Below are 19,472 nucleotides of genomic sequence, written 5' to 3' on the forward strand. Positions count from 1 at the left end.
TTCATATACTGTTGATGAGAATATGTATTGATATGACCTCTACAGAGGACAGTATGAAAATAACAAATTTTGAATGTATATTCCCTTTGACTCAGCAATTTTACTTCTACGTAGGTAAGCTCACACCTGTACACAGAGGTTTGTGATATATAAGATCAGAAGAGTTAAAATACTGAAAACAACTTAGATAACCCATTAATAAGTGCTTAGTTATTTGCTAACCAATCTCACCCCAATAAATTGTTTTTTAAAATAATTAAAGAGCCTGACCTGTGGTGGTGCAGTGGATAAAGCGTCGACCTGGAACGCTGAGGTCACTGGTTCGAAACTCCGGGCTTGTCTGGTCAAGGCACATATGGGAGTTGATGCTTCCTGCTCCTCCCTCCTTCTCTGTCTCTCCTCTTTCTCTAAAAATGAATAAATAATAATTTAAAAATCTTTATAAAAAATAAAATTTAAGAAATTTAAAAAATCTTTATAAATAAAGAAAAAACAAGTATTCGGTCATATAAAGTAACTTATATAGATAATAAGAGATTATATAGCCATTAAAAAGTTGTTAGACTTTTATTTCATATGTTGTTATGGGAAGATCTCTGAGATACATTTTCAGTGACAATAACAACATGCAGTGCAGTAAGTGTACTATGTATATATACTACTGTGTGCCGGCATCTCTGCTTGTTTTTACTTATAAAGATGGAAGTAGAATATAAGAGGGTCTAAGGTTAGATGAAGAGTGTCATTTCCCCTTTTAATATTTTTGTGCTTTTTAAGTTTTAACAAAACGTAAATCCACGTTTTTAAATGAATTTAAATGTATAGTGTCATTAAAAGCCTGCCAGTAAGATAGCTCCACATAGAAAATCCCAAAGGTCGTATGTGCTTGAGTCTATGTGTCACACTATGTCTTAAGAAAGTGTTAGAATTGTGTTCTCTGTTACTTTCAACATGTGTTCTCATAGTGTCTTTTTACTTATTCACTCTTTCAGTAAATATTTAGTGAGTGCTTTTTACTCAAAGTAAATTTTTATCTTGGGCTTGAGAATTTCTTTAGAACCAGGGACTTACAATTGGAAGGAATCTTAAAGGATTTTTCTCATCTTTTCGGCAAGAGAAAACACCGAATCCAAATGAACATGCCCACGGTCTCACTGCCCACAGTCTCACTCCCCCCTTAGCAGCAGAGCTGCCGGAAACACGCAGGCCTCTCCTCTGCGGGTGCCCAGTTCTCTCTGTTCACCCCGAGTGATGTCACAGGACAAACTCATGTTGAATTTGTCCTTGTCCTTTTCCTTCCATGAAAGTAAAGTCAATTCAAATCCCTGGCAGTAGGTTTGTCCCCTCAAATGAAAAACTTTGAAAAGATTTAGCATTTGTAGAAATGCAGAATATTTAATATTAAACATTTAGATGAAACTAAAATGTTCTGAATTTCTACTTTTTTCCCTTAAAATATAACATTTTAATCTGTGGGCAATATAGTATCCTCAAGGTTTATGCTTTAATTTTTTTTTTAGACACTTTTGCCTATAGTGTTAATAACTCATATTAAAGATGTGTTTAGTTATCCTGGCTCAAGGAGGCATCATATTAAAAAACCAGTTTTGGCCTGACCTGTGGTGGCGCAGTGGATAAAGCGTCGACCTGGAAATGCTGAAGTTGCCGGTTCGAAACCCTGGGCTTGCCTGGTCAAGGCACATGTGGGAGTTGATGCTTCCAGCTCCTCCCCCCTTCTCTCTCTCTGTCTCTCCTCTCTAAAATAAATAAATAATAAAAATAAAATAAAAAAAAACAACCAGTTTTGTACTTTTTCTCCTAAAAGAAGGAAGGAACATGTCTATGGAAAGAGGAAAAAAGCATTTCATCACTGAACACTATTTTTTGAATTGTGTATTTTCCGTTCTGCTTGTGATAGTGTCAGCTTGTGCCCTCAGACACAAGATCAGCTGTTATTTGGTTCCTCGAATTGCTTACCTGACTCAGTGTGATATGCCCATGAGGCATTTATTATACCTTTTATCAACTATCTCCCAAGTCCTTTTAATTCTGTCAGAGAACTAGTGCTGTGTTAAAACAAATATAGTCACATTGTCGATCTAAAGGATATCACGGGGGGTTTTTTGTGTTTTTTTTAAATAACTTTATTTTTTTAATGGGGTGACATCAATAAATCAGGGTACATATATTCAAAGAAAACATGTCTAGGTTATCTTGTCATTCAATCCCGTTGCATACTCATCACCCAAAGTCAGACTGTCCTCCGTCACCTTCTATCTAGTTTTCTTTGTGCCCCTCCCCCTCCCCTTCCCCTCTCCCTCCCTCTCCTCCCCCCACCCCAACCACCACACTCTTGTCCACGTCTCTTGGTCTCGCTTCTATGTTCCACCAATGCATGGAATCCTGCAGTTTCTGTTTTTTTCTGATTTACTTATTTCACTCTGTATAATGTTATCAAGATCCCACCATTTTGTTGTAAGTGATCCAATGTCATCATTTCTTATGGCTGAATAGTATACCATGGTGTATATGTGCCACATCTTCTTTATCTAGTCTTCTTCTTTTTTTTTTTACAGTGATTAAAGCCTAAAACATCACGTTTTTTAAAAAGAGAGAGGCAGATAGTACTGTTGGTTTTTAGGGCATCACATCAATATCAGAGTTAAGAGTAGAACATGTGCTGTGTGTGCATTATTCTGTAGTATTAAGATATCAAACTGGCCTGACCAGGCAGTGGCACAGTGGATCGAGCATCAGACTGGGATGCCAAGGACCTAGGTTCGAGACCCCTAGGTCCCTGGCTCGAGCAAGGGGTCACTCAGTCTGCTGTAGCCTCCCCCCCCCCCCCCGGTCAAGGCACATATGAGAAAGCAATCAACTGCCACAACAAAGAATTGATGTTTCTCATCTCTCTCCTTTCCTGTCTGTCCCTATCTGTCCTTCTCTCTGTCTCTGTTACCAAAAAAAGAAAAAAAAAGGAAAAAAGAAAGCTATCAAACTAGAGGACCGTCAGGGTTCTCAAGAGCAGAATTCAGCACATCACCCTGATTGTTAGCATATTAAATAATGCTAAAAATTGAGTCATAGTTTTTTCCTGAGAAAAAATTTTTTAAAGATTTTATTTATTGATTTTACAGGGAGAGGAGAGGAGGGAGGAGCAAAAAATATCACTCATAGTTGCTTCATTTTAGTTGTTCATTGATTGCTTGTCATATGTGCCTTAACTAGGCAAGCCTGGGGTTTCAAACCAGCGACCTCAGCATTCCAGGTGGACACTTTATCCACTGCGCCACCACAGGCCTTTTCCCTGAAAATCTGAGGAAAGCCAAGGCCAGGCTTGGTTCCTACAAAACCCAAGAACCCATATTTGTTGAACTCGCACCATCAACACAGCCCTAACCATTCAAGTTTTGAACCTGCCCGTGTTTAATTGGCCTTGTCTTCCCTCCTAAAGCTGCAAGAGAAATCGCCTGGTTAGAGAAAGAAGAGCGGGCTAGGCAGCACTACGAGAAGCACTTGGAAGAGAGGAAGAAGAAACTGGAAGAGCAGAGGCTGAAGGAGGAACGGAGGAGGGCTGCGGTGGAGGAGAAGCGCCGGCAGAGGCTAGAGGAGGACAAAGTAAGGTCCTGCTGCTCAGACTGCGGGAAGCGGGAAGCGGGAAGCCGGCGGGAGGCGGTCTGCTGCACGGACTGCGGGAAGCGGGCGGGAGGCGGTCTGCTGCACAGACTGCGGGACTTGCTGTGAAACCCGCCCCGAAGTGCTGGGACGCAGGGCAAGTCTGTTTCAGAGTCAGCGGCTGGGCAGACAGGCACACTGTGGAGGGAGGTTGTGGTGTGGAAGTCACAGCGGGAATGCTGAGATTGTTCTTATTGCCACAGAAGCTTTTTTATTTATTTATTTATTCATTTTTTTTTAAGAGAGAGAGAGAGAGAGGAGAGACAGAGAGAGAAGGGGGGGAGGAGCTGGAAGCATCAACTCCCATATGTGCCTTGACCAGGCAAGCCCAGGGTTTCGAACCAGCGACCTCAGCATTTCCAGGCCGACGCTTTATCCACTGCGCCACCACAGGCCAGGCGCCACAGAAGCTTTGAAAGCTCATTTTCTCTGGTCTAGACCGCTTACTTATTTATGTTCAGTTAATCTATACTGACATATCAAGACCACTCCAAGTCGTTGGATTTCTGTAGGGCTTTACCATTGACAGATGTTTTCACGCACTAGATTGTCTCCTTTAACCCTGTTCAACCCTTGAATCTTGGCAAAGATGGAAATTTAGACTTCAAGTGGGTAAGTTACGAAGTCATACAACTCAGTAAATTGTGGAGTGAGGATTACCCACATCCTCATATTCTAATCTTTATGGTTTAGGTATGGTGCCACATCTGTTTAGCATCTGTTCAACTCAAGACCTGCACGACCATGAAAGCATCTCATTATAGTAATAATAAGGATCGTGTATTTGGGTGCCTACTGTAGGCATTGGGCTTTTTCAACTGGGTCCTAATGATTTCAGTGACCGTCCCAGGTTGATAATGTTCTCGCCTTAAGATAAGGTGTAGACATTAGGAAATAGGTTAGGAATATTGGGGTCAAGTAGTCCCTCTCTCTCCACTCTGCTTTAAGTTAAAGAAGCCTCAAACAACCCGGTTGACTCTAATCACCAGCTTCTCTATTCCGTTGAAGGAACGCCATGAAGCTGTCGTGCGACGTACGATGGAAAGGAGCCAGAAGCCCAAACAGAAGCACAACCGGTGGTCCTGGGGAGGCCCCCTCCATGGGAGCCCCAGCGTTCACAGTGCAGGTAAACAGTCAGGGGCCACCTTCACAATACTGTTCTAATCCTGGACGGCAAAAGTGCAGTTGCTTCTTTTTTCTAAGTCTGTGTTTGCAAAACAAAAAAACCTGCCAAAATAATTAAACTACAATTTAATGATGCTTCTCCTGTTCGAGGATAAGAGGGTGATGGAGGTAAGAAGAGAAGGTTCCCTCCCTTAGCACACACTGCTTTTGTCATTTGTTATGCAAGTCCTTGAAGAGAGACATCTATGCAATAAATACATCCAAATAAACCTGCTAGTTTCAACGCTACATTATTTTAGTTAGTTGATAGAGGGTTTCAGGATTGTGAAATTGGTCTACCAGTTTTATCTTTTACTCTAGAAGAATCATAGTCATATTGACTGATCAAAATCAATTCTATGAGCTTATGTATTCTGACCTAAAAGTGTATATACAACACTAATGCTCTATAAGAGAAAGTGCAGGTTTTGAAGCTACAAACAAACAATAGCAACAGTCTAAGGTATTCCCTTGTTCCTATAAGGACATAAAAATACTGAAATTGGGAATCAGTGAAAAGCTTTATTTTTGTACTGTAAATTCAATACACCTTGAATTTTATATAATGTGTCAGTTCTTTTTCATTTGTGTGAGTCTAATAACCTTTTTTTATTTTTGTTTTTCATTTACTTTGAAAAATCATTGTCTTACATTCTGTCCCCAGGTGGTTTTGTTGAATCATCATTCACCTTTCTCGATTTAGCAGGACTGGACCACCACTGCACAACTTTGGGTGGTACTAGAGAATCTGATACAGACCTCACCGTGATTGCTGATTGCCTGACCGGTAGCTCGCACCTCAGACCTAGGGCCAGAGTTCATCAATAGTGAACCATCACCACCTTAGTCATATGCTTGCTTAACGTCCTATTGCATAGACCTAGATCTGGGATATAGCACAGTGTTTCATAAGCACGAGTGTATAACTCAAGTGACTTAAAGCTGTTGAAATAATTACATGTGATACGTTTACTTTCTCTTTAATGGTCATTTTAGATAAAGTTTTTTTTATCTAATGAATGACCTGGGATCAAAGTACATCCAGTTTGGCTTCCTCTCCCCACCCCCATTTCGTCCTGGTGTTGCCACTTTCAGTTTTAATCTAAATGTTACGGATTTTTGTTTGTTTGCTCTCTTTTATTTTATGCCTAATATTTAGTGTATAACCTCTCCATTTAAAAAAAATGTAAAATCATACTACCACAGTTTACTTTTCTGTGCCAGTGAACCAAAACTGAAAGCACTCTTCTTTCCTGGCTCTTCACGGCCAGTGATACATTGTGGGGCACATAGCAGATCTGGGATCATGCTTCAGATCGTTTATGGATGCTCTTTCATTTTAGGTAGGTATTGCTTATATGCAGAAAAGCTGTCATGCAATATATTTTTATAACCTCACTGATTTCTCTTTTACTTGGCTTTGTTTTTACATGTGCCTGGCGGAAGTATGTATACTCTGTTACAGATTTTCAAATCTTTTTGAGGGGAAATAATAGTTGCTAGGCTTTAGTTCTTGCTTTCACACTCAAGAGTTCAATATATGACCTTTAGTACTACCACTCAGAGCAAGGGAGTACAAGCTGTTGGATAAAATCCCTTTTTATGAGGGCTGTGAATCATAGAAAGCTGCTGCTACCCTAGCACAGAGAAGTTTGGGAATAATGGGAATAATGCCAAAATACTCAAAGGTCAGAATGATCTGCTGTGATCTTGAGAGCAGCAATCAGATCTTACTTGTTTGTTTGTTTGTTTTTTTAAAGAGAACTCTTTATTTTTATTTTATTTTATTTTTTTACAGAGTCAGAGAGAAGGATAGAGAGGGACAGACAGGAACAGAGAGAGATGAGAAGCATCAATCATCAGTTTTTCCTTGCGACACCTTAGTTGTTCATTGATTGCTTTCTCATATGTGCCTTGACCTCAAGCCAGCGACCTTGGGTCTAAGCTGGTGAGCTTTTTGCTCAAGCCAGATGAGCCCGTGCTCAAGCTGGCAACCTCAGGGTCTCGAACCTGGGTCCTCCGTGTCCCAGTCCGATGCTCTATCCACTGCCCCACCACCTGGTCAGTCAGATCTTACTTGTTTTGAATACCCCCACTACACAGCACTACCAGACTCATGATGGGTACTCAGTCAGTGTTTACTGACCAACAAACAGATCCTGAAAATTAAATTTAATCCAGATTAAATTACTGTGCTGTCTGATTGCTCGCACATCAACTAAACTGGTTTATAAAATTTTATACTGGCCCTGGCCGGTTGGCTCAGCGATAGAGCGTTGGCCTGGCGTGCGGGGGACCTGGGTTCGTTTCCCGGCCAGGGCACATAGGAGAAGCGCCCATCTGCTTCTCCACCTCCCCCCTCCTTCCTCTCTGTCTCTCTCTTCCCCTCCCGCAGCCGAGGCTCCATTGGAGCAAAGATGGCCCGGGTGCTGGGGATGGCTCCTTGGCCTCTGCCCCAGGCGCTAGAGTGGCTCTGGTTGTGGCAGAGCGACCCCCCGGAGGTGCAGAGCATCGCTCCCTGGTGGGCGTGCCTGGTGGATCCCCGTCGGGCGCATGCGGGAGTCTGTCTGACTGTCTCTTCCCGTTTCCAGCTTCAGAAAAATACAAAAAAAAAAAAAAATTTTATACTGTTTAAGCCAATTCTTAAAAAATCCTTTCATGCATTTACTGCTCACAAAATTAGAGGATCAGGAAGCATATAGATACCCCAGTACTTTCAGCCTTTTGTGTAGTGCATTTTCACCAATGAAATAAAAGCTGGTTTGCATCTCATTTGCATAATCTAACAACTTTCTTTGATTGTCGTTTGCTTTTCTGATGTTCTTATTTAATAGAAAAAAAAATCAAATGCTTCTTTCTTTATTGCTTTATATTCATTTTGAAATATCCCGTAATTTTTGTGAGCAGTATATTTTGTTCAGCGAGAAAAGGAAATGATTTTAAATTTTCTTTTTATGTGTAAAGTAATAGAATAAATACATATTATTCCTCCAAAACTTTAACCGTACAGGATAGACCTGCCTGTAGACACCATTTTCTTGTAATTAGAGTTTAACATATAAAGCAATATCAAAAAATGTATTGCTATAAAATCACCTGGAAATGGCTTTCATTATCCTTCCTTTGCCCTTGAACCTCATATTTCATGATTAAACTGTTCCTTTTGATATTTTACCCTGAATCTTTTCTTTATGTTAGACTTGCCTAAGGGCCCGTCAGTTAAGTATAAATAAATTTGAGTCACAGAAATAATGTTTGGGCTTTTTTTTAATAATTAAATGCTTCATCCATAAAATGAGTCCCAGTAGAGTAGACGATAGAAATATCTGATGCAGGAGGAAGACTTGCTTATCCCCCCTTGTACACTGTAAATAATGTCCAAAACTGGTTATTCCACAAGGGAAAGTTTACTGTAAAATTTCTACTACCAAGGTTAGTTAGACCAATGGCAACTAGGTTTTGAAAGCCTTTCTCTCACGAGGAATATTTTGGTTTTTAGTCTTAGAAGAAGGGAACAACAGAAAATAAAATATGAGACAGCCCTATTACCTTTGGCTATAATAAGTCAGAACATCTGCCTGCCTCCTACATAAATATAATGAGATTTTTAGACTTTTATTATATACAGTCTTATGCAGGGGACATGATTTAAGCTAATGAGTGTTGTTACAATTTGGTCCCATTACTACAACCAACAAACTAACAGAGCTGATTTTTGCCTTTAAATGGTTGTTGCTATTTCTCTTCTGACTTGAACTTTAAAAATTGCTCTAAAATTACTCGACTGCAAGATGAACAATACTGTTAATAAACTTAAAGAGAAAAAATTCTGATTATATTGCCATCAGCTTTATCAGGCAAGTTTGTGGGCTGTTTCTACATTTGTACACCACACTAAACTATGTTACGGGCTTAGAGATGCGGTTATTAATAGACTTTTACAAAAGAAATGCTATCTTGGCCATGCTTTCCACACCTAGAGTGTTTCCTCTTCTTTCTTTCTTGTTAATCTATTTTTCTGTGATGAACTTTAATGCCCTGGGTAAAAATGGACCTGCAAGCAAAGGTATCAGCAAATGCATAGAACCTGAGCTGTTTTCCTTCTAGTGTTTGCGTTCTGTTTCACCAGCACTGTTTCCACCCCCTTGTTCCCACTTGGGGGAATTCTGAAGGCTCTCGCTCTGTGGTCCTCTTTGCTTCATAGTCTACCTCCATTGTTTCAGTGGCCTTCTTCTGGCCTTTGTTCATTTGTCGAATTATAGCAATATGCTTGAGTTTCCTGGGCTGACAAACTGGTGAGCTGATTATTTTATCCTATAAGAAAAATGAACTGTATTTCTAGTCTTTAAGTTACCTTTAAAATGTCCACTTAGAAAAACTGTGCTATTGTAACAGATCTAGTGATAGAGCTGAAAGCATCCAATCCTAGTTTTTCCTTCCGTTGGGGAACTAGGAAATTGCAGTTCTGCATGCTGGCTGTCAATTAGCATTATTTCCATTTGTTTTAGATCCAGACAGGAGGTCAGTTTCCACCATGAATCTTTCGAAACATGTTGATCCGGTCATTAGCAAGCGGCTCTCCTCTTCATCTGCAACTTTACTAAATTCTCCAGATAGAGGTACAGTCAAAAGGAAAACAAAAACAACAAAAGTGTTCTGTTATTTACTTAATGCTTTTTTTTTCTGGATGTTTACAGATAACAATAAGCATCTGAAGTTGCTTTCCCTACCTTTCTTAAATAGGAAGAAAAAAACTTCAGAGTAAAAAAGCAATAAACGGCTGAGCAGCATTTCTCTTGCGACGAGAACTTTTCTCATTTTAGAACTCGGCTGAGTGATTGCATTTAGCAGTGGTGAAAGCCGTGCTTCCCTCAACTCTTTAGTAACTGAGTTTACAGCTCCAGAAATCACCCACTTATCCACCAACATGCAAATAAGCTTTGTGATGAACATTGATTTTACTTGAATCATGTTGTCTTTGACTTTTCATCTGTACTTTGGGAATGTCAGGTTTTGACTTTCTATAAAAGAAAAAAACTTTTTAATTGATTCATGTTGGTAGATTTCATTTTGCTCATTTATCTCTCATTTAACCAAACCTTTCTGGCTGCATTTCTTGTGTGTGTGACTGGTTTTTCGGCTTCCACTCATTTACCCTTAAGGGATTTGGCCTAACGTCAAGAATATTATCAGTGAAGCCTCCTAAAAATTTTTAATAACCATACTCTTTCAATTAACATTATTTTAATTTTGAGTTTTAGTCATCCCATGGATTTACAGTACATGAATGTTGTTATTTAGTAAACAAAAGTTTTATTTTACGTATTTATATACCATGGTAGGAAAAACCAAGCTTTTAAAGTAGCCTCTTACTTTATGTAACTAAAATGATTTTAAATTAAAAAAATTACTGTGCAATATAAAAATACATACTCTTTAAAAGTAAAAAGTTGTGGTTACTCTAAGTGCTTTATTAAGAAACTGATCGGGAAAGGTTCAGTGTTTATCATCCTTAAAGAGAATGTAATGTGTGCATGTTCTGTATGTGTGTAGTGTACTTGTATGATATATTTTATGTATAAAAATTACAGTGTCATAATGTACAATTATATGTGCTGATGTTGTTTTATAACTAACCTCTTAACAGTAAATGTTTGAACAACTTCCTATTCTTGCCTTTTAACTTAAACCATTTCTTTTTTTTAACCTAATTTGCCTACATCAATATTAGATATACATATAGTCAAATTAGAGGCCTTTTCTATGTTGGAGAAAAGTATTATGAATTAAATAAAATTCCTTTCATAAATAGCCTTTCTTTTCAAACTCATTACCCTAATAGAACATAAAATATAGCATTTAAATATCATTCGTCTTTCCTGTGGAACTGGTCACTTACTCTCGCTCTAGTTTCATACTTTAGTGAGCCTGGATCTCAGACAAGCTACATTTGGGATTTTACCATACTCTTCAGTTAACCCTTGCATACTGCTTCCTTCAGCTCCCCAGCTGAAATTGGGGTAAGGTTGGGAATGGGGAATGCTCAGTAAGCCAGACAACATCCTGTCTCCACTTCTTTGGAAGGATGGTGCTGGGTCAATTAGAAATAAGATGTTTTATAGATTCTGCCATAGTGTCTGATTGGATATTCTTAAGAAGTAATATCTTAGAACTGCGGAAAACTTGTTGAATGGCTCATTACTCCAGTTTGTGTAAGAGTCACTAAGAGGTGAAGGGCCTAAGTTGGTATCCTACAGGCTGACTGATAGAGAAGAGGGGCTGGAAGAGAGATGACCATCTCCTGACCCGTGTGGTTGCTGTATTGCATCTTCAGGTTTTACCTTCATGAATGCTCTTCCTTAGTCCATCCCTGACTCTGTGCATTCTTCCTTTGGATAAGGTTAAGGGTCAAAGGAAATTCGGTAATCAATTCATAGCTGGGGTCAGGAAACTGCCCTTGAATCATGGTATAGGCCTATAAAGCGGACCAAGCTGACCAATCAAATAGGAGGGATAGCACTAAATTGGGGTGGGGGGGGGGGCAGGAAGGTTCTGCTTTTCTTCCCATTTATCAAAAGTTTCTGGATCTAACAAACAAGGTTGGCCTGGAAGGAAGATCTGGTTCATCCAGAGATTCTCATAGGTCCAGAAAGCAAAATGTTTTAAGTTAAGCAAAACCTTCAAGAGGACAGTGAGAGAGTTAAGTCTTTTAAATAGAACAGAAATTCTGAATTTGAACTTCTCTAATTTAGAAATTTAAATAATTTAGTTAATTTTCTTTTCTGCTATTTTTTAAAGTTGATCATGCTTTATCATCAAAATAAAAACCATTTTTATTAAGTTACTAAAGTAGAGGCTCTTCCAGACAAATCCGCTAAAGGGTATATACCGTTTCTAGATTGTCTGAGCTCTCTCAGCCTCCCAGCGCAGGCCTTAGAGCTGGTATTAAATTGAGGCTCTGTTACTTTCAAGGCTGACAGTCAGCTGGAATGCTCTACTGGCTATTAAAAATATTGAACTAGCCTGACCTGTGGTGGCGCAGTGGGTAAAGCATCGACCTGGAACGCTGAGGTCACCTGTTCAAAAGCCTGGGCTTGCCTGATCAAGGCACCTATGGGAGTTGATGCTTCCTGCTCCTCACCCCTTTCTCTCTCTCTCTCTCTCTCTCTCTCTTCCTCTCTCTCTCTCTCCTCTAAAATGAATAAATAAATAAAAATAATTTTAAAAAATACTGAACTATTTATTCCTATACCAGTTGATGAATATTCACTTTCCCAAGCTATGCCTCCCCAGGTCCTCCAGAGCTAATGAGTGGCATCTGTGAGCTCCAGGCCTCTGTCCTACCAGTTTTTAAACATTTTGATTATCACACCTAAATATAGTGTCACATAGCCTGATAAAATGACTTGAGTTCAAAGGAAACCTCTGACTACCAAAGATTCTATAATTACTGCAATACAGAGAATAGTGCCACTGGAAGTTTTTGTATTTAAAATGTATATTTCCTATTAACTTAAACTACTTGCCTAACCAGCTTTTTTTCTCAAGGACAAATAATAAGGAGTTTTTTAAAAAGTAAATATGAAGTCACCTACTCTTTGCTTAAAATTAGTCCATACATTTTTTTCTAGAATCTAGGACAGAGGACATGGTGTGGTAGACCTCAAACTGAATTCTGCCCACACCCATGCCCACACGGGTTTCTGTTCCTTTTATAATTTGAATTAATTGCCATCATTTTAAAAATGGAAGATTTCATATACAATTTAGGTGTTCTAATTCTAGTGAAAAATCAGGACCTGGTTTTTCCATCATCTGAAACTCAACAGTGGTTTCCTGCTTGTGGGGAACATGGTGGTGCAAATATCTTGGCTTCTCTGTTTTCTCTGCCCCGGTCCGGATGGTTATGGGACCTGTCAATATCTCATTTTAAGTGGTTAAAAAGGATCAGTACTATAGAGCTGTTTCATGAGGATTAATATCTCTTTCTGAAACTTATCATAAAATCAGTCCCCTGTAGGTGGAAGGGGGGAGGAAGACAATAAAATAACTCTCCCGTCCTACCTAACCTTCACTAAAAAGTTACCTATGGAAGAGATCTGCCTCTCTTTTGCTCAGGGCATAGTTATGAAGGCAGTAGAAGTGAAAACATGTTTCTCTTAGCAAAAGCTTCACGCACAGGTCAAATCTCTTTGGATATGCTTTAAACGTAAGCCAAAGGGGGTTTTTAATGATCTTCATTTGAGGCAAATTCTTTGATTAATGCCTTAAAGGTTCACAGAAATAAAGTAATTGAACTTCTTAATGAAAGTGGGGTGGAAGACATATCTTCTCGATGATAAACCATCTCTGTAATTCTAAGCCAGCCACCCTGCCAGTTTATTTTATCTATAGGAGGACGCATTCATCTCTTCTTCCCTTTCTTATCTACTAACAATATAATTCTGTTGAAGATTTTCATTTACTCCTAATCACTTTTCCCCACTGATCTTCTGTGAATGTACTGTAATTTTAGATTACATTACTTTTGTTGTTGATACCCAGCACACACACCCACTGCCACATTGTAGTTTATAATTAGCACTTTTCCCCATGTCTGTTATACTACCTGCCTAACTATTACATTAGTTTTTATAACAGACCTTTATATTAATGTCTTACTCTCAGACAAGATTTAATTTAATCATGAAGGCTCTCCTAATAACCAGAAAAAAATCTAATAATTCACTAATTCTTAAATTCACCAGAGCCTTCATCAAAATAGCCACTCTTCTCAAATAAAGTCAGGTAATTAAGGTTCTTATTGGAAATTGGTATCTCTTCCAAATAGGAGCAAATATTTTCTAAAATAACATATACTATTGGATGGCTTCTATTGACTAAAACTACTTTCCTGGAATATAAATGTCATTCATTTAAAATGTGGTGTATAAAAGATTGTTATAAGAACAGTTGCTCCAGAAGCAAAGAGACTTGCGTCTGCTGTTTATGGTGAGGAACAGAGTGACCTTGTCAGATTTAGACACTTGGAAATGTGTTCTAAAAATAAAGATGTATTATCACTTTACTTTAGTGATATTTGCAGACTTCTTCCTCGGTATTTTTGAAAAGTAGCTTCAGTATTTTCAGGGGCCATCACTGGACACTAACATTAAAAGTAATTGTTAATTGGCTTATATTTCCTAACAATGGACTTGCCACACCTCAGTATAATTTGGGACCATATTTCACTACATTATTTTAAATTTACTTTCCAGATTCCTCACACACCAGCTAGTAATCATCAGTTTATGTTTATATTGGATTTGGGCTTTTCTGTTTAATTTCAGCTTGCTGCAACTTTACCCTTATCCTTCCCCCCAAATTTTATGTTGCTGCCAAACAGGGACCTGAAAGAACCTGGCTTGCTGAATGGAAAAGTCCAAAGAAAATTCTTTAGGGAACTGTGCATGAGTTCTTTTTTCATTTTATTATATTTATATCTAATTTCCCCCCAGTTGCCCAAGTAACAATTCATGGAGGTCTATCAAAATGTAGTGTTCACCCTTTCTATCTTTATTTATTTCTAAATCCCATCTTGCACTAAGCCATGATGGCCCCTTGGGAGTTGATTATTCAGGGTACTTAGGAAGCCCTTTGGCTGAGGTATGTGCTGTCAGTCCACTGCCCATTCTGACCAGGGCGAAGGGTAGTGGGTAGGACTGGAGGCAGCGAGCGCTCTATGCCAAACCTGTTACCACTACCTGTTGACTGCTAAAGGAGGGTGGTTAGCCAAATCTGCAGCCATCAAATTAATTTAGAGCTTGCCACCAATTTAACATTTGAAAAAGGCAATGCTATGGAATAGCTGCTCCTTTGGGCAGAGTTCCTGGTGTCCCGACTCTTCACCAGCTGTTGTCACTGGAGAGCCTGGTCTCTCTCGAAGCCCAGCCTGGGGAAGTGAAAGCTGTGATACTCTGCGCTCTCTTGCGCCTGGAAAGAATGCTTCTAATATCTTGCTTATGTGGTGACGTTTAGCTCGCCGCCTGCAGCTCAGTCCATGGGAGAGCAGCGTTGTTAACAGACTGCTGACGCCCACACACTCGTTCCTGGCCAGAAGTAAAAGTACAGCTGCCTTGTCTGGAGATGCAGGTAAAACTGTCAAGGTGCAACTTTCCTGGTGAGGTAAAGTCCTCCTTTTGAAGCATAACTGAGCCACCAGTATTCATCTGATCACATCTCTGTTTTCCCCAATGTGTGCTTCTCTCTCCTCCCGGTAGAATGGCTTTGGAAATGTGTGTGTTGGTGTTGGTTTCATGCCCCTGGCATTGTTTCCTCTTAGTAGCCATCATAGCCTCTTATCTGGAAACCAGATGCCAGGCGGACAAAGGATGCCCCTCCCTGTGGTCAGAGGCTTCAGATACTTCTGTCTGTTCGTAACGTTACCAGAAAAACATATCCCTCCCCTACCTTTATTTCTGCCCCTGCATCTAAGCAGATGATCAGAGGCAGAAATTTTTTAATATACTAGTATGTGGACTTGGAGATACAATCAGTGCACAAGCTGATTTAAGCAGAGACTTTCATAATGTAGGCTGGCTGTTTACCTTCTCTGTGCCAGTCTTTATATATGTAATCTAGAAAGAACACCCTTCCAGAGCTCTAGGACTTGTGGAGAAGGTTAATTATAGTGTTCTTATTTGTCACATACTTTGAAAATACAGTATGTAAAATGTGCTAAATACTGGTTATTATAATTAGTTATAACTCCTCTACTTTTTTGAAATGAAAAACGTGCCTGAATGAGCCAATTAATTTAATGTATCTAGCTGGGAAGAAAGGTGCATATTAGGCTTTTGGCAACATCTTATGGTGAGTTGATTTGGATTTTCCCAAATATCTTTGGGTGCAACCGGTACATCTATAAATATATAACCAGTCTACCAGCCCCCGATCTTTGGCACTTAAGAAATTGCTTAGCTTCTTCACAAAGTTCCCTTTAAAAAACGCTTTGCCTCTGGAAGCCTCTTCATGTTCATTAGCCCTCTTTACAAATAATAATTCTTGGTTTTATGATGTCTTTTATTTCTGGTGCCTAATGATCTAATATCAACACTAATGCTCACCACACCCTTGGGAGGCAGTCAAGAAAGAACATGCAGGCATTCCCACTACTTGCCTCTGGAACCCAGTGGCAAAAGTGACTTATATCAGAGCCATTTAGAAGATCAGTAGACTGGACTTTTAAAAGCTACCCTCCGTCCTTGGCACCCTGTGTGATGCTCTGTTTACAACTGTGCATTCAACTAGCTGGACCACAATGCCCTGTTTTCTGTAAAATAATTCTTGTCAGCTGTCCTGTTGAATGTGAGGTGTTGCTGGAGGAAAAAGGACAGCTTATTTCAAGACAGTTTATTTTTAATGCGTCTTAACGGCATACTTTCTATACAAGTCACAAGTTTTTCTTTATGTCCAGCTAATTGAAGAATCTTTAAAACTGCTTTTCAATTCTATTTCATAGCCTCTAAATAATAGTTTATAGCTATCATGCTTATGACTCTCCATACTGTATGCTGTCATACTAAAGGACTGATTCACAGCTAGAAAATTGTCTTTCTTTGCTGTTTCTGTCATCACTAACTTTTGTCAATTCTTTCACTCTCCCTCTAGTCCCTTCCAACACCATTTCCTCATTTTTCACCCATTCTACCTGTCCATCTTTCCATCTTCCTTCTTCAGTGTTATGCTCAGTCAGGTGCTTTTTACCTTCTAATTGGCTCTTCTGTACTTTGCAACTTTTCCATTCTCCTTGTCACAAATTGCTGCATTTCTGTAAAGTACTAGAGTGTGAAGCAATGCATAGCCTTTCCTTCAGTTGCCTGTTTTATTAATTCATTCCTTAGATAATTGTTTCCTGTTAGTGCATTGGTACAACTTATGTTTAATGAACCAGAACTGTTGGCTTTAAAATTTTTCTATTTGAAATTATATATGTAAACATCTCTTACATTTATCTTGTCAAAAACACTTTTTCCATCTACTCTCATTGATTTTTCTTTCTTGTCTTCCTATTTTAGTGTTGTCCTTTGAGTTCATCTTCTATCCACTTGCCATTGGCAAGAGGATGACCTACATCCAGAGCCAGGGTTACTGTACCAGATCAGAACAGTCGTCCCTAAGATGTTTAGTGATTGCAGACTTCCAGAACAAGCAATGAGAGCAGTTGAGAATTGGAAATCAGAGTTTCATTTGTGACTACTGCTTTGGGTTGACCTTTCCATGCCCATTTTATAAAATACACTTAAAATACATGTGATTATTAGAGCTTAGTATTAAATGAATTAACACATGTAAAATGCTTAGAATAGTGCTTGCTCGTAGTAGGCACTTAATAAATGTACATATTATTATTATTCTATCATGTAATTTTTCTGTTCTCTGCTATACTCCAGCCACTTGGACTGCAGTGTCTATTCTCTGCACCCATTAGGTCATATAAAAAACCTTGAATGATTTAAATTAATGTGCACTTGCTACCAAGAAAAGAGGAAGTACAGATATTGTGGAAGACTTCCTCAAAGATAGTTCCATGAAAGAATTTTAATGTTTAGTAAAACTACTTTGGGATAAGGAGGACACTCTGAGGAGACTTTATATTACTCTACTTCTTCAGAAGAGCAAGAGTCTTAGAATAGTTGATTTAAAGCTTTCGGGTTTTTCAGTAGTTGTTGTTCAGAACAACAATGAAGTTCATAAAATATAATATCTTTAGAAGGAATTTATAATGTTTATTTTAGCCAGGCCGTGTTCCTTGAACAATTAAATTTGAGGATCTTAGCATGGACTATACTGAGGGGTTTAAGGTATTTTTATCCTTTGATAAACATTATCTTGGCACCATAATAAAGAATGAACCGGAGGCATGATGGGATCGGCTTACATCCAGGTTGGTCTCAGAAATGCTCCACAGATACCCCCAGAAATAACTGTTTTTCACTAGAGGGAGAAGCAATTATACTTCTGTGCTTTAGTCCTTTTTCAGTGTCAGACCATGGCTTCAGGCTGTGCCCTGGTCTTTAATCCCACAGAAGTACCTGGGCCAGGATGTTATTCTCTAAATGTATTTGATTGGATAGGAGTAATTTTGCATTAACCAGTTCTTTCCTTGTCTGGGAAATGCAAATGCTTTGCTGTGGCACTTGAGAAAGGGTTATTTTCAAGTTACTTCCTCTGCGATTACGACAAGTTAAATGACAGAAAGTCTTCCTTTCTCACAATACAAAGGAATCTTCCTTCACCATTAGGGTCTGAAACAAAGCTCTATGTCAGGGGTCAGGAAACTATGGCTTGTGAGCCAGATGTGGCTCTTTTGATGGCTGCATCTGGCTCACAGACAAATCTTTAATAAAAAAAAATGTTAAAAATATAAAACATTCTCATGTATTACAATCCATTCATTTCCTACCGCTCATGTTCATGGTTGCGAGTGGCTAGAGCCAATCACAGCTGTCCTCCGGGACAACACCAAATTTTTATTGGATAATGCCTAACATACACAGGTCATTGCATGGCTCTCATGGAATTACATTTTAAAATATGTGGCGTTCATGGCTCTCTCAGCCAAAAAGTTTCCCAACCCCTGCTCTATGTCAACTCCCAAGAAATACATACATACTCTTTTAAGGAGAACTGAGGGAACACAAAATATTTTCATTTATCATGAAGAAACAGAGCTCTATTTTCAGATGATGGGAAAAGAGAGTGCAGTCCCCAGTTTGTTCACTGCCTTAACCGTTGACAGATACTGCTGAGCATTTGAAGAGAGCGTGTGAATAAAAATGCAGCCTGATAGACTTTCTATCTATAGATTAAACCAAAATAACAAATATTTTAACTCTAATTCTGAAGTTAAGATTATCTCAAATTTGTCTTGTAAACTTTTGAGTTTTTAATTTATGAATACTGTTATCTTCAACTGACATAATAATCTCTGTGAAGAATTGCTACTATGGCTAAGAGTTGGATAAAATAATTTTACAACGGTACCAATACATACAGTTCTCCTCAGTGGTCATGTTTAATTGTCTTATTTCTTGCTGGAAAACAAGATTTCTGGATGAGATCTGAAAATTAGTGCCCACACTTTAGATATCTATGCAGTATTTATTATATGAATGTCTTTAAACCGATGTTGCTCAGAATTACTTGATTAAAGACGGTGTTCCTTTGAAGGTGAAAGGTCAGAAACTTTGTGGTTTTATGGAAAAAGCTATTCATGATTCAACTTTATTTTTGGCAATTCTAACATATCTATGTTCTACTCACCATTTTAAATGCCGCTGTCCCATTTCCTCATGTTCCTCTGCTGCCTGGTTCTGAACCTTCAAGTGCTTTGGCTTTTCAGAAAACCCAGAAGCATGCATTTGATTTGCCTTTAAACCGATAAAAGATTTACAGGGGTTTATTTTTTTTCTAGAAATTATTAGTTAACCTTGTAACAAGTCTTAATACCTGGTAAGACTTGGTCGTTTAGCGTTTTCAAAATTCCGTTGCTTTTTTATCACTGGCTGTTGAACTTGACCCCTGAGCTAGTTGCCTGCCTGCTTGCTCGCTTCCTGTCTTTGCACCTTTTGTTCAATCTTACAGCTAATTAG

At 38.8% G+C, this 19,472-nt stretch overlaps 1 protein-coding gene across 8 annotated transcripts in view; it reads left to right on the plus strand.

The window, feature by feature from the left end:
• MAP7 (microtubule associated protein 7) overlaps positions 1–19,472 on the plus strand; it is a 178,243-nt gene that overhangs the window by 123,129 nt on the left and 35,642 nt on the right. For 5 of the 8 annotated variants that reach the window (XM_066373153.1, XM_066373158.1, XM_066373150.1 and 2 more), the window contains exons 4-7: positions 3,455–3,618; positions 4,684–4,801; positions 9,348–9,458; positions 14,857–14,970. In XM_066373153.1, the coding sequence (XP_066229250.1) occupies positions 3,455–3,618; positions 4,684–4,801; positions 9,348–9,458; positions 14,857–14,970 (507 nt within the window). The remainder of the gene's footprint in view (positions 1–3,454; positions 3,619–4,683; positions 4,802–9,347; positions 9,459–14,856; positions 14,971–19,472) is intronic. The other 3 variants (XM_066373155.1, XM_066373156.1, XM_066373157.1) reach the window with 2 other exon arrangements.

Source organism: Saccopteryx leptura, chromosome 3, assembly GCF_036850995.1.
Source record: "Saccopteryx leptura isolate mSacLep1 chromosome 3, mSacLep1_pri_phased_curated, whole genome shotgun sequence".
Taxonomy (NCBI): Eukaryota; Metazoa; Chordata; class Mammalia; order Chiroptera; family Emballonuridae; genus Saccopteryx; species Saccopteryx leptura.